The 25,507-nt window shown below is 41.3% G+C and overlaps 1 protein-coding gene across 4 annotated transcripts in view; it reads right to left on the bottom strand.

The window, feature by feature from the left end:
* Positions 1–13,157: 13,157 nt before the first annotated feature.
* The window catches only part of NHLRC2 (NHL repeat containing 2), a 61,397-nt gene continuing 49,047 nt past the window's right edge, over positions 13,158–25,507 (bottom strand). The window contains exons 11-12 of one of the 4 annotated variants that reach the window (XM_066355401.1): positions 20,715–20,958; positions 13,158–15,139 (exon numbers count right to left, since the gene is read on the bottom strand). In XM_066355401.1, coding sequence (XP_066211498.1) covers positions 15,112–15,139; positions 20,715–20,958 — 272 coding nt within the window. In that variant the 3' untranslated portion in view covers positions 13,158–15,111. Of the gene's footprint in view, positions 20,959–25,507 lie in introns of all 4 variants that reach the window. The other 3 variants (XM_066355403.1, XM_066355400.1, XM_066355402.1) reach the window with 3 other exon arrangements.

Here is a 25,507-nt window from a genome sequence, read left to right on the forward strand (position 1 = left end):
TGCTTGCCAAGAAAACCCCCAAAACAAAAAAACCGGTGATGCTTTTGCTGTTCTTTTAGTTGTTATTATTTTTACTCTCCATAAAAGACTGTAGTTTAAAGAAAGAAGGTCGATCTCCGACCAGGGCACACAGGAGAAGCACCCATCTGCTTTTCCACTCTTTCCCTTCTCCTTCCTCTCTGTCTCTCTCTTCCCCTCCTGCAGTCAAGGCTCCATTGGAGCAAAGTTGGCCCAGGCGCTGAGGATGACTCCATGGCCTCCGCCTCAGGCACTAGAATGGCTCCAGTTGCAATGGAGCAACAGCCCAGATGGGCAGAGCATCGCCCCCTGGTGGGCATGCCAGGTGGATCCCGGTCGGGTACATGTGGGAGTCTGTCTCTGCCTCCCTGCTTCTCACTTCAGAAAATAAATAAATAAATAGAAAACATAAATAAAGAAGGTATTTTGTAACCCACCACTTTTTAAAAGCAAAAAGCCAAGGCTGTTACAGAACCCAAGTTTGTGTGCTTAATGCTTCAAACAGCCAAAACTCAAAACATCAGTTTCAAGTAAAGTTTACTGATCAAGAAGACAGAAAGCCTAATGAAGCCTCAGATCTGTCTTGCTCGTTGAGGGTTTTAAAGGGCTGAGAGGGAACTGGTATGCAGAAGTGCTGGTCAAGCAAGTTTTAATCGGAGGACCTTGGAACTTGGCCATTTACGGTAAAAGGGTGTCAACACTGGGTCTTCCTGGGCAACAGCAAGGGTTTTAGGGCTCAAGTTTTAGTTTTTGTCTTGGTTCTTTTTTCCATTTGTGTGGTGGTTGTGGGGGAATGGAGTGAGACTTTGGTGACAGGTGCAGCTGGAGGTCAAAGTTCCCTCCTCTGCACATGCTTCGGCTGTATGACTTAAGGTTTGGGTCTGTTGTCTCTGCAAAGCAACTCAGTATATCATTTAACAGGATAGGATCATTTTGAGCTGTTTCTTCAGCTATAGCTGTATTGAAACTTAAATATGCAGTTAGTTATAAGTAGTACACTTGTATATAAGACAGTCTCCAACTTACGATGGTTCAACTTGCGATTTTTTTTACCTCACCATGATATGAATGTGAAAAAAAGCATTCAATAGAAACCATGCTTCAAATTCTGATCTTTTCCCAGGCTAGCCAATTGCAGTACGATATTCTCCCATGGTGGCAGACAGCCAGCTGCATCTGCCAGCTGGGCGATCACAAGGATGAACAACCAACCAAAACTCTACAGTGTATGCGTCGCGTTCGGTGACTCTGACAGGGGGCTAATGTAATCTCCTGAGTGCAGTTAAGGCAGCTAGGCTAAGCTAGGATGTTGGGTAGGTTAGGTGTATTAACTGCATTTTTGACACGATATTTTCCACTTACAATGGCTGGGTTTATAGGGACATAACCCCACTGTAAGTCAAGGAGCATCTGTACTGGGTGAGGGTGATGGAAGATGGTAAGAAAACACTGAACTTGGGGAGCTATGACAAACCAACCAGGAAGCAGCGAGTGCCTGATGGCGTGCACGGGCACACGGCCTGCCTTCCCACGCCCCTGCCAGCCTTTTCCAGGAGAGGGACATGACAAAGCAGGTTGATTCGATACGAACTGGGCTAAAACTGAAGGGACTCTGAGGACTGCTTTTCTTTTTTCTGCCTCCCTCCCTCCTTTATTATTTCTTTCTTCTTTTTGAACTAGAAGGTCCTACCTGTCCTATGCTGTCATAATAAATTACCACCAACTCAGTGGCCTAAAACAACACACATGGATCGTCTCACAGACCTGGAGGTCAGAAGTCCACACATCTCAGCCAATGTGAAGACGTCAGCAAGGCTGTCTTCCTTCAGGAGGCGCTAGCAGGGAACGTCCCTTTTCCAGGGTCTGACGGTCACCCGCTGCTTTGGTGACATATTCATGGGTTCCAGGATGAGGATGCGGGCATCTTTGAGGGGTGTTATTCTGCCCACCACACAGCCAGGATCACTGAGTGCTGCTGGGTGTGGGGCTGGGGAGGGAGTGGTGGGGACAGGACAGTGACTGCACATGGCAGTGGGGTTCAAGCTACACCTCTCTAGCGGTGGGGATAAGCTAGGAGTCCAGAACTTCTGGAATGGATTCGAACAAACCGATCATTCTGGCTTCTTTCTTGCAAAATTACACAGCTTACTGTGCGTGTTGCCAAACATTAATTTGAGTGAGGTGACAGACATGTATATCAATATGTGTATGTGTGTGTGTATATGTGTGTGTGTGTGTGTGTGTATATATATATATATATGTTATCCAGCATATTTTATAAATGTTAAGGCACCCACGAGACAGGAGGAAACTGTTGAATTTAGCTCTTACCTTGGGAGGGAAGCAAGTCCTTCAGGTGAGAGGTTAGCGACAGGCTGTGTCTCCAGCAGGAGACATGGACAAATCCTAGTGTTCTTTGAAAGGGAGTGAAGGGAGTTGCCCTGGCTGCTGAGTTTACTTTGACCCCACCCTTACTTTCCAGCTCTGCCCCTATTCCTGACCCTGCAGTTAATAAAATGAGATGCTTCCTGAAGCAGAGACCTTGCTGGGTTTCCCTCCATCAGACGGACAGCCACTCCTCCCAAAAACAAGAGCCATAGCAATATTCCTAAGCCTTTGGGACCATCTACATTTTTAAAGAAAATATTCTCTTTTGGGGACCTTGTTGGGCAGATAAAATATATCATGCTCACTTTGTTAAAGATGGCGCTGCCCACGTGGAAGCCCATCACCCAGGTGATATTAATGTGTGTTGGGGACGAGCTGTGGGCAGGCAAGATGCTTGTAGCCTGGGGCTTGGTTTTAGGACAAAGCCTTTCCCACCATTTTTGATGTGGGGTGGTGCAATCCCATCATGCCCCAGATAAGTGACTTTGTATTAGAGACTTCCCTATTTTGTATATTGGATTAAAGGTTTTGATTTCTACACTATAAAATGGGGGCAGAACGGGAGCTTGCTCTCTTGATTCCCGAGATTAGCATTAGAGAGCAGAGCAGAGAAAGGCCACGTGGAGGAGGCCAGGAGAAGCAGCCAAGATGGCAGAGTGCTGAGGGAGAAGCCAGTTTGTGCAGAGTTTGTGCAGGTAGAAGGAAGGAGATGGGGAACAGAGGTGAATAAGTCTGGTGAGCTACAAACCTTTGATTCTAGGAAACACGGATAAGTCAGTAGCTTTATGAGCATTGAATGAGTGGGTTTTGGAGCCCAGTGTGTGTTTTTACTTGCCCGCCAGGTACAAGCTAGGATTAAAGATGATGGCCCATCAGTTTTTGGCTCCATTGTTTCTTTACCGTCTGTCCGAATCCAATGTGAACTGGCATGGGCCAGGCTGCTGTGATGGTGGCCTTGGATGCTAGCTTCACAGACCTCAAGTTATCTTTAACAGATTCCTTCCTTTCCCACCTATCTTCCCCCCTGCCCCCACCCATCAGAATCACAATCTCCAAAAGAATATTCTAAAAGAAGGAGGTAGATGGGATGAAGACTCATAAAAGTTCCTCCACGCCTTCCACCTTTGCTGAGGGCCAGCGGCTCACAGTCAGTAAGTCTGCTCCCTTTGTGATCAAGTTCAAGGCTGGCAAGAGGCAAGCTCGTAGCCCCTTGCCAGGCCTATTTTGTGTCCTTGCCTTAATCTTTAATCTGGTGACCATATGTTGTCTCGGAAGGATTAGTTAATTAAAAGGCCTGATTTTCTGAACAAGCTGGACTTGCATTGGCAACATTCCAGAAAATGAGAACCAAAATAAAAAAAATAAAAAAAGCAAAAGCAAACTTGTTAACTGCAGAAGTCTGGGGGAAAAAAGCTTAGTAATATTTTTATAAATGAACAAAATTTTTAAAATTAATCTGGGCTAGAAAGAGATGTGGAATTTACTGTGAATGCATGAGCATGTTAACCCACAAGAAACGTTTCTCTATTGGCAATAATAAAAGTGGTGCGTATTGGATTGGGACTCCTCTGAATCAACTGTATTCCTCAGGTCGAATTTAAACTACATAGTAGGCGAATACTACTCAGTTAGAGAACCATATCACTTTGTTATTTTTTTAAAACTATGGTATATATTTGCATAGAGTTCATTTACATAGTTACTATCATTGTCCCTTGGGGCAGCTGTGGCCAAGGACCACAAACTTGGTGGCTTCTAACAAGAGAAATGTTTTCTCTCCAGTGCTGGAGGCGGGAAGTAGGAACACAAGGTATCAACAAGGCCATGCTTCCTCTGAAATTCCAGAGAAGAATTGTGCTACTTCTTTCTCCTCACTTACAGCAGCTTCTGGGAATCCTGGGTGTTCTTAGCTTATGATACATCCATCAGTCTTTGCTTCTGTCTCTGTACAGCCTTCTTCTCCTCCCTGTGTGTCTCTGTGCCCTCACATGTCTGTGATCAAATGTCCCTCTTCCTATAAGGACACTGGGTGTGGGATTAGGCTGACCCTAATACATTATGACTTCATCTTAATCACTTATGCAAAACCCTTACTTCCAAATAAAGTCATATCGGAAGTTCCAGGTAGGCATGAATTTGGGGGGGGGGAATGCTATCCAACCTGGTACAGTGACCATTTCCCTGGCTCAGCTTCTCTGTCCATAATGAGACCCACATTGCTTATTCATGTTTGGTTTTCGTGTAATGGATACATTATTAATCATTCTTCAAGACAGCCCGTTCTTTGAGTCTCAGTCCTGAGATCTAGTCAGATTGGAAGCTCTAAGGCCAGTAGTCGCCTCCATCGCGGCCATTCACATGCAGGTTTCCATTACATTAGGACAGATGGTAAAGAAACAGTGAAGCCAAAAAATGGTGGGCCATTCCTTTAAGTCTTGTACCAGCCGAAGAGCAAACACACAGGGCTCCCAAAGCCACTGACTTCTTCTCCGGTTCTACAACCAGGAGAATCTCCGGTTTTTCCTAGAATCAAAGGCCTCATCAGTCTCAGTCACCAGTCAGGTTCTCCATCTGCCAACATGGCTTCTACTCTGCAAAACTGGCTTCTCCCTCAACACTCTACATCAGGGGTCCCCAAACTTTTTACACAGGGGGCCAGTTCACTGTCCCTCAGACCGTTGGAGGGCCAGACTATAAAAAAAATTATGAATAAATCCCTATGCACACTGCACATATCTTATTTTAAAGTAAAAAAGCAAAATGGGAACAAATACAATATTTAAAATAAAGAACAAGTAAATTTAAATCAACAAACTGACCAGTGTTTCAATGGGAACTATGGGCCTGCTTTTGGCTAATGAGATGGTCAATGTTCGGTTCCATATTTGTCACTGCTAGCCGTAACAAGTGACATGACACGCTTCCAGAGCCTTGAGGCATGCATCCCGCGTCACCAGAAGTAGTACTGTACATGAGCAATGCTGTGCTTTGCGGCGCTGCCACATACAGTGCTCCTCTCACTGACCACCAATGAAAGAGGTGCCCCTTCCGGAAGTGCAGTGGGGCCGGATAAATGGCCTCGGGGCCGCATGCAGCCCGTGGGCTGTAGTTTGGGGACCCCTGCTCTACATCCTCTCTTTCCTTGCCATCTTGGCTTCTTTCTCCTTTCTCCTTGCCTCCTTTCTTGTTAAAACTTTTCTGGCACCAAAACCTCTCCTCCAGCATACATTAGCATAACAATGGCCCTTCCCAAGCAGGAAGGTAATTTGCAATTTCACAGATCAAATACCTGGCGCTGCCCAGCGCCATTTATTTTTTTTTAAATTTTTTTTATTTTTCTGAAGCTGGAAATGGGGAGGCAGTCAGACAGACTCCCGCATGTGCCTGACCAGGATCCACCCGGCATGCCCACCAGGGGGCGATGCTCTGCCCATCTGGGGCGTCGCTCTGTTGCAACCAGAGCCACTCTAGTGCCTGAGGTAGAGGCCACAGAGCCATCCTCAGCGCCTGGGCAAACTTTGCTCCATTGGAGCCTTGGCTGCAGGAGGGGAAGAGAGAGACAGAGAGGAAGGAGAAGGGGAGGGGTGGAGAATCAGATGGGCGCTTCTCCTGTGTGCCCTGGCCGGGAATCGAACCCGGGACTCCTGCACGCCAGGCTGATGCTCTACCACTGAGCCAACTGGCCAGGGCCCCCAGAGCCATTTTTAACAATAAAAGTGAGCAAACTCAAAAAATACAAAATGTAAAAACTCATTTGCCCAACAGAAGCTAAGCTTCCTCTGGAATTATGTCTATGCAACCTGAAAATTATTAAGCAAGGGATCTTTTTTTCATGTAATCTCTATAGAGAGGAGAAGGAGGGGGGAACAGCTCCTGACCTCTTCCCAAAGGAACTGATTTCATTTACAACAGAGTGAAAAAGTTCAAATGTTGTAAAAGCACACTCGAGAATGGTGGAGGTTGTAATTAAAGGCAATGGAGAGGTGATTCACACACCTGGATTTAAAAGAATACAGTTTAGATTGTAGGCTGGCTCCTTTGCAAGAGAGAACTGAGGAATTAGGTGGGAGAAGTCCTCCCAAGGTCAGAACAAATACCAAACACTAACCTAAGAAACTATTCCTTCAAAGGTGCCACAGTTTGACTGGGTTCCTTTGTAGAGCAATTTAAACCCCAGGGCACTGTTGACAACAATAGAGCTACTGGCTGGAAGTTACTTTGAGTCTTACAGCTGGGTGTCATCAGAGAAAGGAAGAAACCCCTACCAATAAATACCATAGTCACTGCAGGCAAAGAGAAACTGTGCCCCCTGAGAAGTAATATCAGAGGCTTAACACTGTGTGTGTGTGTGGGGGGATTTCAATAAAAGAATACAGCCTGTCACTAAAATTAAGCAAGCAAATCAGTAGAGGACCAGCATCCAGAGTTGCTATGGTATGTTACCTAAAAAGTTCATTTGTCAACAAAAAAATTCTGAGGCCCTGGGCAGGTGGCTCAATGATAGAGCGTCGTCCTAGAGCATGGAGGTCATGGGTTTGATCCCCAGTCAGGGCACATATGAGAAGTAACCAATGAGTGCACAACTAAATGGAATAACTAAGTGGAATAATGAGCTGATCTCTCTCTCTCTCTCTCTCTCTCTCTCCTCTCTTTCATCAATGAAAAATTTTAAAAAATTATGAGGCATGCAATTAAACAGGAAAATATGGCCTGTCTGTGAGAGCAACCAAAGGTTGGATTTAACAAAATTAGACTTCAAAATAGCTACTATAAATATGTTCACAGAACTAAAGTGTGGTTTAAGTACAAAAGGAGGGTATGAAGACAATGTTGCATTAAATAGAGAACATCAGTGAAGAGATAAAATTATGTGTGTATACATATATATATAAAAGCAGCCTGACCAGGTGGTGGTACAGTGAATATAGCATCGACCTGGGACACTGAGGACCCAGGTTCAAAACTCTGAGGTCTCCAGCTTGAGCGCAGGTTCACCAGCTTGAACACGGAGTCACTGGCTTGAGCGTGGGATCATAGACAGGACCCCATGGTCGCTGGCTTGAGCCTAAAGGTTTCTGGCTTGAAGCCCAAGGTTGCTGGCTTGAGCAAGGGGTCACTAGCTCTGCTGTAGCCCCCCAGGCAAGGCACATATGAGAAAGCAATCAATGAACAACTAAGGTGCCAATGAACAAAGAATTAATGCTTCTCATCTCTCTCCTTTCCTTTCTGTCTGTCCCTATCTCAGACTCTGTCTCTGTCAAAAAAAAAAAAAAAAAAAAAAGCAAATGGAAGGTTTTCGTAGATTTTCTTGAATAGATGTTTCTTCATTTGTTGTATGCCCTTGGGACAATAAACAATTTATAACTAATTTTCATCTGTTATGGTTGTTCACGGGAAAGAGGGTCCCCAGACCTCTCCTCCTGTGATATTCTGTCACTATGCTCAATCTCTGGTCTTAGTTTTTTTCCACAGAATGCGTTGCTCCACTCCTGGCTTTCTAATACGAGGTGGCCTTGAACAGTTCAGGGAGGGCTGACAGAAAACAAGATGGAGAAAAGGAATTTAGGAGGCGTCTGTGTGGGGAGTTAACATTGAAGAAAACGTAAAAATATGACATGATTAACTTTGATTAGAGAAGGATAAGGTTATGAAGAGCTAGTATATGTGTTCACTGAGCAACAAACAAATGAAAAACTTACATGCAGCACAAGGTATGGGATGGCACGCCAGGAATAACCTGTCTGCAAGGTTTTGATAGGATGCACTGTTCATACAGGTTGCAGAATAGCATTGTTGAAACACGTTCAGTCCTTTGGAAGGTTGACCTCACAAGTGACTAAAATGCAGCTTCTCTCTCACCTTATTTATTATAGAATTTGGCAGAGTCACAAACTATCAAAATAATTTCAGTTTTGTACCTTTCGCCTATAACATTGAACTATACCAAAACACCCAAGAATATTTTAAAGTTTGTTAAGAGCAAGGTGCAACTGAGCCAGATAAGGTTTGGACCACACGGATGATCATTTGGCTCTTCCTCCAGAAAGGTACACAGATACAAGCAGCTGTCTTTTCTACTTTACTTTCTGCAAGGCTGACTTCAGTGTGATGCTTGCTGCCCAGACTGGGCATTCCGTAGTAGATAGTCTCCTTAGAGCCCTGGCAGTGCTGGGGTTCTTAGGACCCGTCGGATTCCTGAACATGGGCCAGCTATTGTTTTTCCCTTTCCAGGATGCCCAGACAAACTAGACTTCAAATATTTATCCTCCTTATCTTGCTTACTCTAATAAGGTTGTGGTGTCTCTTCAAATGAAACACCAAATCGAGAACAATTTCAATTTAAAGAGATAGCTTTTATTCAATGAGCTGCCTCTTTTTCCAATTAAGATCTTCAAGCTATTAGGAGAGGCGAATGCTCCTACTGTGGGTAGGAGTCCAGAAGTCGGCCTTTCTTATGGACCCTTTTGGAAATTCATTCCTCTCTCGGCTGGTCAGAGATCTCGTCAGAAGCAGGGGTACTATCTGTAAGCTTCTCTAGCAACACAATCCAACTATGCTGGACCTATATTTAAATAATAATTTGCTAAATACAGTCAATGTTACTAGTTGTTAAAACTGTGTTCTAAGATTGACTAGAATTTGACTTTTGAGTCAAAAAGGGTAAACAAGAGACTGCATGGGGCATGGGGGGCACAATGCAGTGTGTGGAGGGTGTTATACTGAGCAGGGCACTTGACACCACATCAACATGATAAATTAAAAATAAATTTAAAAAAGGGGAAACCAGAAACTACAATTAGTCAAATACACAAAATTATATTTATATATATTTATACTAAATTATGTATGTATGCCACAATTTTAAGAAAAGTCTTCTTTCTTTTGATACAGATATGTATCAATAGTGATAACTAATTTAAAGTAGTTCTGTATATTTGAGGGATTTATACCCCAGTTGGAAAATAATTAGCCAACACTGATATATCACTGGGTGAGGGGTTGCTTCATGTACCGAAGAGGGAATTTCAGATTGCAGTTTGGAAATTCATTGGCCTGTATTTCAGTTATCCAAATCCTTTGATTACATCTGCTCTTTAACCGCTGACAAGAATTGAACACAAAATACCATCAATGTCTAGATGTATTTCATGTGTCATGAAAAAAAACCACACAAAGAATGATACATTTTTTGGAAAGCTTTAAGATCAAGGTCACATTTCTGTAAAATGCCCAATTATCAAAAGTTGAATAGTGCATGATTTTTTATAAACCTTCATCTTAATGGAGTTTAAAAATAGTCTAAGTAAGGTGATATATATAAATGTTTCAAATCTTTTTTTGTGGCATTTTCATAAAGAAAAAGAGGGGACGAATCTTCAATTTTCCCCCCTCAAGATCTGTTTCTTAAAAGTTCTTACCTCGTTGGGAGTTTAAAAATGCAACTGAATTAGCTTGAGACTGGAGTGACAGAAAGTGACTTACACTAACAAGGTGCATCTGGAGAGCTAAAAGGGTTTTAAATCATTTTCTCAGTCTTACTAAAAATCTGTGAACATACCAATATCTGAGTTGTAGTGTGTGTTTCATTGAAAAAAGATTGTTATAAATTCCAAAGGCATAAATAACAAATTATTATTTTGAAGTAAGACTAAATGATTTTTCCATATACACTGTTCACAAAAATGAGGGGATCAGGGAACGTGCAGATACTCCAGTACTTTCAGCCTTTTATAAAGTGCGTTTTCACCAATGACATAAAAGTTGGTTTTGCATCTCATTTGCATAAAACAACTTTGACTTGTCATTTGCTTTTCTGATGTTTTTATTATATCAAAAAAAATGCTTTTATCACTTCATATTCATTTTGAAATATCCCCTAATTTTTATGAGCAGCATATATTCCAAATCTCAGAATCTTAGAATGGCTCAGGACTTGGGGTCATCTGTGATAAGCACTTGGATCAACACTGACAGGCAGAGACGCTCTCGTGGAGTGAAGGGCTCACTGTTTGGAGGGTTTAGATTTTCCAGTTGTTAGCCTTGGGGTGAAGTGTTTCTCTAACATTCTCATAAAATGGTCCATGAGATATTCATATCCAGTGTACAGATGAGGAAACTCAATGTTGATGGAGGTGAAGTCACTTGCTCAAGGCTAATCTGTTACTAAGTGATCATGTCGGGTCAGCTGGCACAAATTGGTGCTTTGGATACAACATTATGCTGCGTAACAAATTGACTCTCATTTTACATGATTTCTCTTCACATATTCTGAGATAACCATCAGCGGCTCCCCCAACAAACGTTAATTTATTTCAACACCGTTTCTTGTTACTCTTCTGGTTACACTTTCTAGACTGCACACAAACCAAGTAATGCCACTGTGGGAAATAGAAATAATCTTTTTCCCACTTTGGTTTGCTCTGTAAAAAAAATCACAATATTCTTTTGTAAAGATTCGAACACAAACATAAGGTCTACTGGAAAGTTCTGTCCGTTTTTGGAATAATACAAAATACAAATTTTTCTTACTGTCAATAAACTTTATGCCTGACCTGTGGTGGCGCAGTGGATAAAGCGTCAACCTGGAAACACTGAGGTTGCCAGTTCAAAACCCTGGGCTTGCCTGGTCAAGGCACATATGGGAGTTGATGCTTCCTGCTCCTCCCCTCTTCTCTCTCTCTCTCTCCTCTCTATAATAAATAAAATCTTAAAAAAGAAAAAAGAAAAAAAATTGGACAACTTTCTTTAAAAAGAAAAAACTTTATTAAATAATATAATTGCCATTATTATTGATTTCTTGCCAGTGTGAGGGCATTTTAAAAAATGTTTTATCTTTTGATGCGAAAAATTGAACCAGTGCTTGTTCGATATCTTCATTTTTTAAGGACAAAAACAAGTGCTAGTCGGAGGGTGCTAAGTCCGGGGAATATGGTGGATGCGACAGACATGCTTCTGTAGCATTTCTTCCGTGTTGAAATTCGTAAAAATTACAGTGGCGTAAATGAACTTTATCAGTAGCCATGGGTACATACTATCGCTTCACACATAAGACTAATGTGAATCAACTTTTAGTTAATTTGCTACATCAGTATGTATATATTAAGTGATAAAAATAGAGAGGCACACATGCACCAAATAAACAGCTTACGTGTCGAAACTTGTGATAGAAACGAACAGAACTTTCCGGTAGACCTTAATATATATGGTAAATAAAGACTAGTCACTCCCTCGCCCCCGTATTCAACTCTGCATAGTTCTTAGGTGTTTGTTGGGTCTTTTCGTTTATCTATTTTATGCACAATTTCATTACTACAGTTTAAATCAACACAATTCCAAGTTCAGTTGCCGTGGGATATTTACTTAGACATAATTACCTAAGTATAAACTTCACTGTTGGCTCTTTGGTCCACAGATTGCTGTGTGGTAACTGGTTTCTCATGAACAGTGACCAGTAATGTCACTTCTTTCAAAGTCTAGTGGTGACTGGTCACTGTATACATTCGTTAGTGCAAATTGTGTAGTTGTGTTGCCTTCTCGTGACCCAGTGATAAAGCCCCATGATCATTTCCCAAAAACAGGTAATCAAAAGGGGAAACTGGCCTACAAGACAAAAAGCACAGCAAAGGAATGAAAAGTGGGAACACTGGAAGGGAAATCTGAATTGAACGCGAACAGCGCTGTAGAGAAAACAGCCGGCTATGGGAATGTTTGGGAGACGGGAGACTTGGTGAAGGTGAACTCTTCGACATAAATCAGCGAAGTGGCCGTGATGAAAAGGATGATGATATCCCAGAGGAAATGACTCTGGCCAAAAACTTCACATTAAAAGAACTCTTGGAAATATAGCACAACAATGAAAGCACCAAGATGAAAATGTTAGCTGATCCAAACTTAGAAAGGAGCATGACAACTTGCCAGGGCAGAGAGAAGATACTTGTGCTGTATCATAAATTTTATGATGAGAGGAAAGCAAGCATTGTTCAAATAACCCTTGGTAAGTTTTCTTACAAAGAAGTAAATGCTTTAATGCTCACAATTTGTAATATTTTACATTACAGTGTATTAAATATTAGCTTTCTTTATTTTCCACGTATGTAATTGACACCAAGTGGTTAGTATTTTAACAAACATTTGTAAACATCATGGAACACTTATTTTCCCCATCAGTTGAGTGCTTTGCAGTTCCAGCCTGCACAATCATTTGTGTGCTCTTCTGTGCAAAGCAAGGACCGTCTGCGCGTGCGCGTGTGTAAACCAATAGGCTCTATACATGTGCACATTTCCTTTTTAATTGGAAGGAGGTACCGTTTGACACTCTTCACCCACTTTTGCCTCCCCTACCCTCTGGCAACCAGCAGTCTGTTCTCTCTGAGCTGAGGTGCAGAGCCCCACTGCCAACACTATATGCTCTTCCATGTCTTCTGGCCTTTTTGTATATATATTTTTTAATTCCTCTCAAATTCTGTGTATAGCGTTAAGCAGAGCTCTATTTTTTTTCTTTTCAAATGTTCCCAGTGCCATTTATTGAAAAGAGCAGCTTTTCCAAATGTTTTAGAAAAATCTATTTTAGTCACAATTGCATTTTATTTTAAATTATCTGCTTGCAGAGGCTTTAAATAAACAACCACCACTAAGTATTATGCTCTTTTCCCCAAAAGTTCAAGCAAGAAGTGATCACTTCCAGGTTTCTAAGCAGCAAAATGATCTCATGATATACTTAAAAAGTGTTATCAAAAAAACAGAAACGTGGCTGTAGAGAGACAATATTTAATGTTCATAAAAACATGTACAAAGCTTTAGGAAAGAGCTGTCAGGAGTCAGCGTCCAGTGCCAGCCCTCGAGTTTCCCGTAGCCACGCCCTCCGGTCCCTCGGACTTGAGAAGTACGCTGCACACTCTTCCCAAACACCTCCCGGTGACACGAGCACTGGAAAGTCACTGAGAAGTCTCGAAATCAATGTAGAAAGACAGTGTTGTATAAAAATATATTCATCTGTCTACATGAAACACTTAAAAATGCAAATAATTTTTTTTTTTTTTTTTAGAACTAGACCATGTCTAGAAATTTCAATGTATGCCCTTGTAAATTGGATTCCATTGCATTTTTTCATTTTTGGAGAAAAAAATAAATACAATCAAATCTTTGGAATGACAGATAGGAAGTCAGCACAGCATATCAACTCTATTCTCAGAAATAAAACTACACTTTTAGCAACACACAAGTTTGTCTTTACAATCTGACAAATTTATGAATTGTTACAATTTGAAAGTAATTATATAATATCAAACAGAAAATTGATTTGTCCATCGTCCATGTGTCAAGTAATGACAGCAATTAAAACATTTTTCAACTGGCTCTCGATGGTCCCTCACGGTGAGAATTTAAAATTTTTGATATTAACCTACCTAAAATATAATTAGGGAGGTATACCTCAGAACAGAAGTTAACTTCAAAGTCACATAGGGTACTTTTCTCTTCCTCTGAAAACATATTAGGAATTCTAGAAAAAATATTTATCACAACCAAATCACTCTGCTAGATCTGTTCTTTGTGTAACCCCGGTTCTTCAGGGAAACTTCTACAGAAACAACTATTTTTAAAGAGAAGAAGCCTCAGGTGTGGAGAGGAAGTGGCAGTCTACTTTTTTACAGGTAGGTTTGGATGATCAGTATCAGAGGCATGCATGAACAAAACACTTCAAGACTACACAAACAAAAACCGTGTTTGCGTTCTGAACACTAATAAACACAACAATGAACACAATGTGCATGCTCACAGAACGGATACATTTCTGGGGGGACTAAGAATAATGACTACACATTATAAACAGACTGTTACAGGGCAGAGCCCTATGTTTTCAGAAAAGAACATTCTAGTTTTCCTCTTCTTTACAATTTTATCAACTACTGTTTTATCCTCTATACCTTAACATTTTTCAAAAGCATAGCACACTAGGGTAAGAATTATAAAACAGTTTAAAACTGGCCAAATTTATCTGAGAGCTCATTTTCTTCTCTACTTCTCAGAATGAGGCTTCATCACGAGAATTTCTAAAGTACCCATGTACGTAACAAAGTTGGTAAAAGCAAGAGGCAGTTAATTCTGTTTGTCCATCTGACTGAGTTTCAAATTCTCCACGTTCAAAAACTTGGGACCATTTTGCTTACCCGCATCACTGAAAACACCAGGACTGTAAGTTGCTGCTAAAGGAATTCATCATGCCACGCCCGGCAGTTATAAAAATGCTTCGGGCCCATGGGGTAGCACTCCGGGGCGCGTGTGCAGGGCTTTCCATTGTGTGGTTGCTGGGACAGGCTGGGCAGTGTATCTGGAAATACTTGCGATTCTTTTCTGTTTTGTTCTGTTATGGAGCTTTCAATGGAATTAAATGTCCTCTGGTCTGTAAGCTTGAGAGCCACAAGCAGCAAAAAGGAACACACTAAACACTGACTATAACTAGGCAAACATTCCACAAGAATCCAGGGTTTTCACTTTCCAGCTCTAACGTTGAAGATAATGAAACCGAGTCAGCCATGGGCGGGCGCAGCGCTGCCTCCTGCCCTGTGCGCGGGCTCTCTGCAGGTGAGACCGACGGGGGCCAGCCAGAAGCAGCCGGTCTCACCTGCAGGTTCCTGTAACTGTCTGTGTGTGACCGAGCTGACGCTCGCTGGCCATGGAGCACACACAGGCAGATTAGTCGAGCCTCTAACTTTTCATTCCATGGTTTCTATCACTGTATTGTAAGGAAATGGGAAAAAGCAAACTTTTAATCATTCAGGACAAAATAGTGACTTATGCCGAGTGTGAATTCTTTATTTAAAGAAACTATATATGTGCAACACGAAGAAAAGGAGAATCTTGGTGACCAACAGTGAATTCTACTTGTAAATAGGATGTTATCATTATCCTTTTAAGTTGATATACTATTCCTTCTGAATTTCAGAAATGAGATTTTATAATAAAATTAACAAATTCCAATATTATTTAATTTAAATGAGCAAACTAACAATGAAAAGATGTTTATATTTTTATACCTGGATGGCCGTGTATCATAATCAGTGGTATGTAGTATTTTGTTGTTTTTTTGTTTGTTTTGATATTTTCCCGGTTAGAAGCAGGGAGGTAGACAAACAGACTCCTGCATGTTCCCGACCAGGATCCACCCAGCATGCCCACCAAGGGGCGGTGCTCTGCCCATTTGGGGCATTGCTCCATTGAGGTTGGAGCCATTCTAGTGCCTGAGGTGGAGGCCATGGAGCTGTCCTCGGCGCCCGGGGCCAACTTTGCTCCAATGGAGCCTTGGCTGCAGGAATGGAAGAGAGAGGAAGGAGAGGGGGAAGGGTGGAGAAGCAGATGGGTGCTTCTCCTGTGTGCCCTAACAAGGAATCGAACCTGGGACTTCCACACACCGGGCCGATGCTCTAACACTGAGCCAACCAGTCAGGGCCTTGTTGCATTCTTTTTAATAGTACCTAAAGCTGGAATAATAGGTTGACCTGAAAAAACTTTAATACAGAATTATACATATTTGAGTCACTGTTGGGGGGCGGTCTACAGACCACAATGTTATTTATGAAGCAAGGAAGCACAGGCTTTTATGTATGTTATCAGATTGGCCAAAGAGGACGTTTCTAGAGCTCACTTTGCTTAATAAAACAAACTTTTCTTAAATATAAATGAGTTTTTTGGGTCTGAGACAGTTCTGTGCTAAGAATTCAGTTAAACTTCATGATAAGGTCTTATAATTACCTTTTGAAGACCAATTAAAATAGCCTTGTCAGAACTAACACTGAAAAGCCATTTAATTCTCTAATACATCCATTTGCCAAGAAAAACTCTGGATAGCATCTGAATTTAAGAAAGAATGGTACAGAAAACCTTCTGGGGAACAAGAATTATACAGCCTGTTCCATACCTTGGAACATGTGTATCATGAGAAACCCCAAAAGCTAATATAATGAAATGGGTTTCAAGTTTAAAACCAATTCTCACTAGGACCTTTTGGGTTCTTTGGATTGATTAGTTACTATATATGTATATAACTATGGAAAGTTTGTTTTTAAGGAAACTACAGCATGGTGGGTGAGCAGGCTCAGCCTCTCCCTAACTCTGGGACTTATATAACTGTAATGCTTATGTAACTTCTGCGTCTCAGTTTCCTCATCAGGGAAGCAAGATAAAATAGTACCTTCCTCATAAGGTGATTGTGAAAATTAAATGAGTTCATACATAGAAAAAGCACTCAGGAAAGTGCCAGGCACACAGTAAGCACTCAATAAATTTAGCTGTTATCCTTTATTGAACTACTGCAAAGGTTTAATAAGAAGGCATTCACAAAAGGATGGGAGTCCTCTGAATTTCTCAGTCTGTTTTCACTTTTCAGCTGGGAGTAGTGCTAGGAATTAGGAGACCTGTGTTCATATAAAACCTGTCACTCACTCTCCTTCAGCTGTTCAGCCCTGGCCGAGCCACTGCACATGTGGGCTCTGCTGCAGCGTCAGGCTGGCTCTGCAAGCTCTGCTCGAGAGGACACCCACTTTCTAAAGCCGTTTCCTGTTCTGCAAAATGGACATCGGTTACAATGAAGCTCAAATGAGGCAAAATGTACAAAGGTACTTGGAATATTTTGTAAAGCACCATTAGTTACAAGAACGTGGTTTGGGGTGAGCAAGTTTATTGCTCATAGTTCTAGAACGTCTTTAAAATGTTTTAAAAATAAAACTGCAGGTATGCTTCTTTATAATATTGTTTATAAAACAGTAATATAATTTATTATGAAACTATTTCTCTTCTTAAATCTCAACTCTATGGAGAATATTAACCTATCTGATAGCTGGTAGAGAAACAGTTTGCTTTAGAAATTGTGGTTGCAGGGGTCATGTCCAGCCATGTGTTTGTGGTCATAAGTTATTATTATTAACTAAGCCAATGATGGGCAGTTTCATTAATTACTAAGTGCTTTACAAACACTAGTTCATTGAGTCCTTACTGCAGCCCTGGGAGGCAGGGATAGTAGCCCCATTTTATAGGGTTAGAATCCAATGACTGGGAAGTCCCTGCTCTTAACCGCTACATTCCATTCATTACACAATAAACACACCAGAAGAAAAAGCCATAATCATTTCTGACTTCCCCAAATCACATGCTTAGAACTGGTAGATCCAAGAGCTCTAAACTATGTTTTGATCTTTGGTAATAAAAGTGACTTGAGAAAAGTTGTTACATAATAAGTGCTTACTGTTCATTTAAAATCTTTAAAAACATTTCCAGTTGGTTTTTCTTTTAAATAACATATTGCTCACTGGAAAAAAAAAAAGAGAGTACAGAAAAGTAAAATTAAAATAAAATAGCCTCGAGTCCACCACTCAGGAGAACCAGTCGGCACAGTCCTTCTGCAGATATTTTTATTCAATTGTGAACTATGGGATTTAGTTGATTTTTGATGATTGTTTTAAAACATGATGCCAAATATAGTGGCTAGACTAAACTTTTTTTTTAATTGGAAGATAAAAACTAATAGTAAATTTTGTGCAAGTAGAAACTTATATTACAGAGATGGTATTATCAATATCTTCCCAATTTTTCAACTATGGAAAAACAAGCAGAGAGGAACTTACTTCAGTGGTATTAGCTCAAAAATATATTGGCCATAAGAGAAAGTTATGTGAGAAATTCTTGAGTTGCTCTTTGTATCTGTATGTGTATACCTCCCTACAGGTATACACATACATATACTCATCTACACATGTTAAACTCTTTTAGCTGTAAGGTTTATAGCTTTCTGCAGGCCTGATAATATATACTATCACTAAATCTGTTTTCAGAACAGTCAGGAAGATATCGTTTTTCTAGCCACTGAACTTTGCCAAAGTTACACTTATGGGTGATTGAATTGTAGTTTTCCCTTATGAGTAGTTGTTAAATATTTGCTTGAGACAGCATATTCAAGATTAGGAAAATTCTTCTCAGGGATCGTATCAATCCAGAGTACAAATGCAAACCCTACCATTTGTGAAATCATAAGGAGGGGTGGAAAAAATACTGACAAAGCAGAATAATTTAGGGCAAAGACTCCAGGTATTTTATGTCCAAGTGTTTATAATGCCATGCTCCTGGCACTCTGATTAAGGTGGCTTACACTACTATCACTGAGTATCATAACTTATGCAGGAAGAAAAGCAAACGTTAAAAATATACAGACGTTCCTATGGAAAACAGAAGGCAGGCAAGGATCAAGAAATTTTAAAAAGTAAACGTTCTCATACTTCCTCTTATGTAAGAGGTTTATGTTAGTCATAAATTCTAAGAACCTATTTATATTGCTTTAGTGTGATCTATAAAAAAATCACACTAATCATAAATAATATTTTGAATGTAAAAAACAATGCAGACAGGTGGCTGGGTTTTAAGAATAAGAATGTTCATTAAAACTGTACTTTAAAAATCAAGAAATACCTAAAACACTGTATAGACAAAGGAAACATTAATAGATTCTAAGAAATACTTAAAAAATTTTAATGTACATAAAAAGGTACGTGTACAATATTGAAAAACATTAAGATATATCTGAATTACCAAGTTAAAATTGTATAAACTTCTTTTAGAGAGTGAAACTGTTTATGCCCTTAAATAGAAAAAGGTAAAGCCAAAATATTCTCATCCTGTCCACCTGGAAATGAGAAGTCTAATCATCAAATATTAAAAATGAGAATATTAATGTACACCCCTTTATTACAGAACATTTTTTGGAGAGAAAAGGTTTGTGAGGTAATTATATGCAATCTTAAACCTAATTCTTTACATTTATCCCTCTTTAAATAGCTTTAACAGGTTAAAAAATAAGTCAAAATCATAATCTATGCATTTCCTTACTTCAGAGATTTAGTTAACCTAAATCAAAGAAGAGACAGTATATTCAAAACTATATTTCAAAAATATATAAGGAAATAGAACGATGATACTTAAAAGATTCTATTTCAAATTTAACTTTTTGAAGGAGGGAGGTCATATGCCATATTGTCTATGAATATTAATTGAATATGGTTTACCTGATTTTTAAAAAAACATTGTAAGCTGATTAAGTCACAAAAAGTTGAATCAGTTTTAGTAAAAATAAGAACAGGCCTTTAAATAGTTATAAAGGGAAATGATGATTTAAAGAAGCCTTTCAGTATCTTTTGGGGTTAAAAAAATCCTGTGTTATCAAATCTCTGTATGTTTCAGCCTTAATATTTTAACAAGTAACATATTAGAATATACTATATATATTAATAGCATGAAAGTGCATCACGTTGAAATTTTCACTCTGAAGGCTTAAATGTGATTTTAAAAAATGTCACAATAAATGATCATAAATTATGAATATGGGAACTGAAAACACCAAAACCCAACAAACCTGCATTTAAAGCTTACACGTAAAACGTAAATTTCTAAAACATACAAACCACTTACATCTGCTATCACAATTGTTTATCATTAACTATAGCAGTATCGCAGTAATGTGTCCCTAAGTCCCTTCCTCCTTGAAAGCCCTATTTCTGAGGACTCATTTGTTATCTGGTAAGACTGCTCCTTCAGAAAACAGTCAAGGGAGTGAGTCTGTATGTCTTTGGAGACGTCTCTGCATAGAGTTAAAAGGCATTGATGATGGTAAGTTAGAACAGCAAATAACACAGTAAAACAGACATAGTAGAACTGACATGATCTGTTTTCAGTGTATCTGAACTGAGGAAACCGCAGAAGAGAACACAGCACACTCCCACCCAGGTACTCTTAGGCTCCTCCGTGATGAAAGCCGTTCTGGGGGGAGGGAGGGTGGCAACAGACCTCGTGCCTTGAATGTCAGGTGGCCTTCTACCAACATGTGGACTGGACCTTGGGTTCGCTCTCAAGTTACTATGAAACTTACATATTCAGTGTGCTGCTCGCTATTAATAAAGGTAGAAAAAGTTAGGTAAAATATTTGGTATCATTATTGCTATCAGTGATCACTGCAAGTTATCTCATGATACTGTGCTAGCCTGTTAAGTGTGGACTACGTCATGTGCCAGAGAGCAGCACGGATTATGCCGTGGTCTGGACGACAGTCAATGACTTAGCTGGTCCACAGCCAGAGCAAAGGGCTTTGTTTATAATAAATAATTAAATAAGGAGCACAGCTGTGCTTTAACATCAGGTGCAGACCCGAGCAGTGGGTTTCCTGGTGTCCAGAGCAGAGTCAGGTTTCTGGTCATGGGTTCCAGCGATGGCGAGGACAGAGTACAGCGGCTGAGCGGACTGGCGGCCGTCGGGGCGGCTAGAATGCATACCTGAGCTCCACGGGAGGGGGGCGCCCCTGCTGGGCGCCGGTGATCTGCACGGGCTGACTGAACAGAACCCCTTGCATCGCGCAGGCCCCGCTGTCCGCGCTACAGTAATAGAGGAACACGCTGATGGACACGACGGCTTCAGGAGACGGGCAATCCCCGGGAATCTGCAGGGAGATGGTGGGTTGACTGGAGATGCTCTCTATTTCTCCAGATGGCATCTGTCCCTGAAGAAGCCATTCATGGCCTAAAATAGAAAAAGATAACTCACTAAAACTGCACAAGGATATAGGTATTCAGGACTATAATATGAAAACTACAGAACAATCTAGGGAATACAAATGGATGTATAACTTTGTCGTGACTTGCAAATTAAGATTATGATAATTATCAAAAGGTAATCGGAAAACCTAAAAAATTCTTTTAGAAATAAGTCACATTGCATATAATATTCAAATGAGCTTAAACAATGTAAAAACTGAGATTCTGTCTACCTCCTTAATACATAAAACTCTTCTAAGACTTACATAAATAATCTATGTAACAAAAGTCTAGAAAAACCACCAAAAACTTTAACCTTATAGCATTAAAATGTTTAGATGTCTATATTCATCTAGTGCCTTCCATCAGGATGAAGGCATGTATCATGAGGAAGCACGTTCTCACAGACATTCAGCGTTAGAAGGGGTTGGCATCAAGAGCCAGCATTCAGGAAGTGCAGGCCACACTTTCCTGCCACCCTACACAGAACAGTGAACATCACCCAATGACTCAGCGACACGGGGCTGTCTGTACAAAATCTGAACTGCCTACTAAGTAGTGATGAAATTCTAGGCCCACTTCTTAGCTTTCCCGTCTCTTTCTTTTGACCTCAGGACGAGCCAACACTCGGAGCACCTGTCTCTACTGGTCCTCTCCATCTCTCTAGTTCATTGCCTCTAATGTTCTGTTGACTTTAAAATCAAAGTTGAGAAAAACACGTCCAATAAAAGGAGAAGGTGAAAGGTGAGAATCGAAAGAGTTCAGACCAGAGCTTTTATGCAGGAACTTTTAAACAATTATTTAAATATTATCTTTAAAATTCTTTGTCCTTCTTTGTTTATTTCTGAACTGAAGAGTGTTTTATTTTATTGAATCTTTGATTTTGCTAAACAGTAGGTTGGAGGGGAGTGTCTTATATTTTAAAACAAACAGCAAAGTAAATCGAGCTATTTTAATGAATAATTCTAGAAATAAAACACAGAAAATGTTCCTTCAGATATTTTTCACATACCTCACACGGGATTTGTGAAGTTATAATCTGCTAGTGGCTCTTTTATGCTGGCTTTTTTGTTTTGTTTTTGGCTTAAAACCTTCACACAGCCTGACCAGGTGGTGGCTCAGTGGATAGAGCATCGAACTGGGATGTGGAGGACCCAGGTTTGAGACCCCAAGGTCACCAGCTTGAGTGCGGGCTCATCTGGTTTGAGCAAAGCTCACCAGCTTGGACCCAAGGTCGCTGGCTCGAGCAAGGGGTTACTCGGTCTGCTGAAGGCCCACGGTCAAGGCACATATGAGAAAGCAATCAATGAACAACTAAAAGTGCCACAATAAAAAACTGATGATTGATGCTTCTCGTCTCTCTCCGTTCCTGTCTGTCTGTCCCTATTTATCCCTCTTTCTGACTCTCTCTCTGTCTCTGTAAGAAAACAAACAACCTTCACACATGCTGAAAACTTTGATTATACAGATCCATATTTATTCACAAATAGTGACTGTCTCTACCTGGCCAAGGGGAAAAGAAATGTCCCTTAATCATAGGTGTCCAAATGTACTCTATAAAATACTTTTCAAAAACCTTAAATTATTGGGATTCTTGCCTAAAAGCTTATTTGTTCCTATACAATAAAAATGAAACCAACATCTTGGACAAGGGATAAAATAGCTAAGAATTTGTTCTATAAACTGCTTTATTTTCCTATAATACTATCAATATTTTACTCCGTCTCAATGTTAATTTGTGTTGACAAAGTAGAGTTATAGTAAACATGTTAATATCCTATTTTAAGATCAATACATTGCTCTTTAATTTCACACAGAGAAGTGAACAGTGATCTCCAACGGACGCAATGCTTTCAGACTAATGGACACAGACAGAGCAGTTCAACAGGCAGCCAAGGAGCTGCTCTGAACCTACAGAGGGATGAGGAACAGTCGAGGTTTGAGTCCTCTTGTGGCCACAAAGCTAGCTCCTAGCACCTCATGGCTCAGCCTTCTCCCGCATGCAGAGGGGTGGGAGGGGAAGCTTCCCCACAGGCTCAGTCACCCCGGAGCTGGACTCCAACTTGAACCCAGCAGTTCCCCCCGGCTAGTCCTCCCAGCTCTCTGCTCACTTGGTGTGGACCCGAGTGGGTGGTCGCCGGACAGTCACTGCCGCCCCGAGAATACACCAAGGTAAGAAGGCACAGATCTGGGTGGTATACAAAAGTGTGTGAGAGGGCACGGGGTGAGAACACCTGAAAGAGTGGGGGAGACGAGGACAGCGGTGATCACACAGACCAGAGGTCAGAATCTAGCTCTGGGCGACTAGTATTTTGCTTTAAAATCAGCACCCAGTCTGCAGAGGAGCTGAAGGCACTGCTGTGAGGGGCAGGGCGCTGCCTCCTCACTGTACACAACCGTCTACACTCACCGAAACACACACTCAGGTCTTTACAAAATTTACAGGAGCTGCATACTTGGAGAACCGACCCGAACAGGAAGTGTTCTTAGATCAAAAGACCCCAAATTATTAGTGAGGGAGGACAAAGGCTCTGCCTGGATTCTGATCACAGTAATTCATTCGTATTCAATTACATATCCTCCAACACTGTTTTATTCTTCTGCTCGAACGGCATCCTTTTAAAGTATGGCTTTGGAATCCATTTTCTTGTAGCAAGCATGTAACGAAGTATAAATTCTACCTCTGGCCTCTCTGAAGAAGCCACTGCTTCAGGCTTGATAACTGGTGGTTGAAGTCTCAATGATACTATTACTTTGAAATAAACAGCAATGGACAGCTCTAAACCATTTAACAAACTATTTGGAAGACTAAACATAATAAAACAAAGAACTGAATTGGAATGGACTTAAGTTACTTCAATTAAAAGAGCATATATTTAAGTTACTTCAATTAAAAGAGCATATATTGAAGTTACTTCAATTAAAAGAGCATATATTTAAGTTACTTCAATTTAAAGAAAGGATATATACTCAAGGGGAAAATCGATGTAACTCTTTAGAACAGACTGTGAGAGATTCCATCACTGTATACGGAAAGGAACAGTGGTATACACAGCTAACAGCGGATCTGGACTCCGGAGACCTGACATTGGCTCCTTACCTGTCACGGGGGCAGCCTGCTTATAAGCACTGCTCAGCACTCCCCTGCACTGTGGCTGCCCTGGGCAGACGGACACAGCCTCCCTGGGAGCATCCGTGACAGCAGCCTCAGGCTGCTCAGCAGTCACCTGCCTTCCCCTCGTGTGCTTCCCCCACTCTCCTGGGTGACCTCTCATCCCTTCACTCCTGCAGACCCTGTCCCCCTCCCACTCAGGCTCAGTCGAAGGCCTGTGCTTCCCAGTGTACTAAGATAAGACAAGCGTCAGAAACACCTATCTCCACAGCCACCCAGCCAGAGCTGAGTCACACATGCGGCCTTCTCTCCTCACTGATGTGTCCACATCCCTGGCAAAGGCCAGCCTCTACTTGTGCAGCTGATCCTGTCCTTTCTCATATCCCACAGGATCCCCGCCCCGCCACATACCAGCTCTGTTCTCTGCTGGCCCTGTGCCACCGGGAAGCACGCTGTTCTCTCAGCTCCATTCCCCTGCCCAGCAACTGCTCTATGTATCTCCTCTGTGTAGTTGAACTCCTGGTACCTGTATTTGCCTTCCCAAGTTCTCCTCCTCCTGCTCTCTTTTAACCTGCCCTAAGGAGGCATCTCCTCCAGCATTCTGCAGCGGCTCTGGTCAAGGACATCAACTGACTCGATAACATCAAATCAACGATCGATTCTTAGTGTTGATCTTCCCCGGGCTATCGAGGGCCCCTGATATGCTGGTCACTCTCCTCAGAGCACCCGACCCCAGGAAACCGCTCTCTTGCAGGCGTCCCCAAACTGCGGCCCCCTGAGGCCATTTATCCGCCCCCTCCCCCCCCCCCCGCTGCACTTCTGGAAGGGGCACCTCTTTCATTGGTGGTCAGTGAGAGGAGCACTGTATGTGGCGGCCCTCCAACGGTCTGAGGGACAGTGAACTGGCCCCCTGTGTAAAAAGTTTGGGGACCCCTGCTCTTGGGTGTGCTTCTGTTAGCTGCCTCAGTCTCCTTGTGCCCCCCGCCCCCGCTCTATGCTGGAGTGCTCTAGAGCAGTGCCACTCCAAGGACAGTCCGCGGACTGGACTGGTGCCCATCCACAGACTGTGACGAGTTAAGTACAGAAACTGAACGTAAGGTTTAGATACTTTCATAACATCCAAATGTGTAATTGATGGCTTTGAACTTTTTTTTTTTTTGAAAAAACAAAATTACTTTTTAGGACTAATAACCCTAGAGCCCAGTTGAGAAGGAGTAGCACAATGGAAAAGACACTAAGCTAAAAACAATCAGAACTAGGTTCAAATTCCATTTTTTTCGCCTAATTCAATATATGCCCTTGACCACTTACCATAATCAGCATAATAAGCATTTATTATAATTACTTTTTCTCTTTGAGCCATTAGCCTTCTCATAATAGATGGTGCCTTTCACAGCTCTAATATTCGAGGACCTGTCATTCT

This window comes from Saccopteryx leptura, chromosome 13 (genome assembly GCF_036850995.1).
Source record: "Saccopteryx leptura isolate mSacLep1 chromosome 13, mSacLep1_pri_phased_curated, whole genome shotgun sequence".
Classification (NCBI taxonomy): domain Eukaryota; kingdom Metazoa; phylum Chordata; class Mammalia; order Chiroptera; family Emballonuridae; genus Saccopteryx; species Saccopteryx leptura.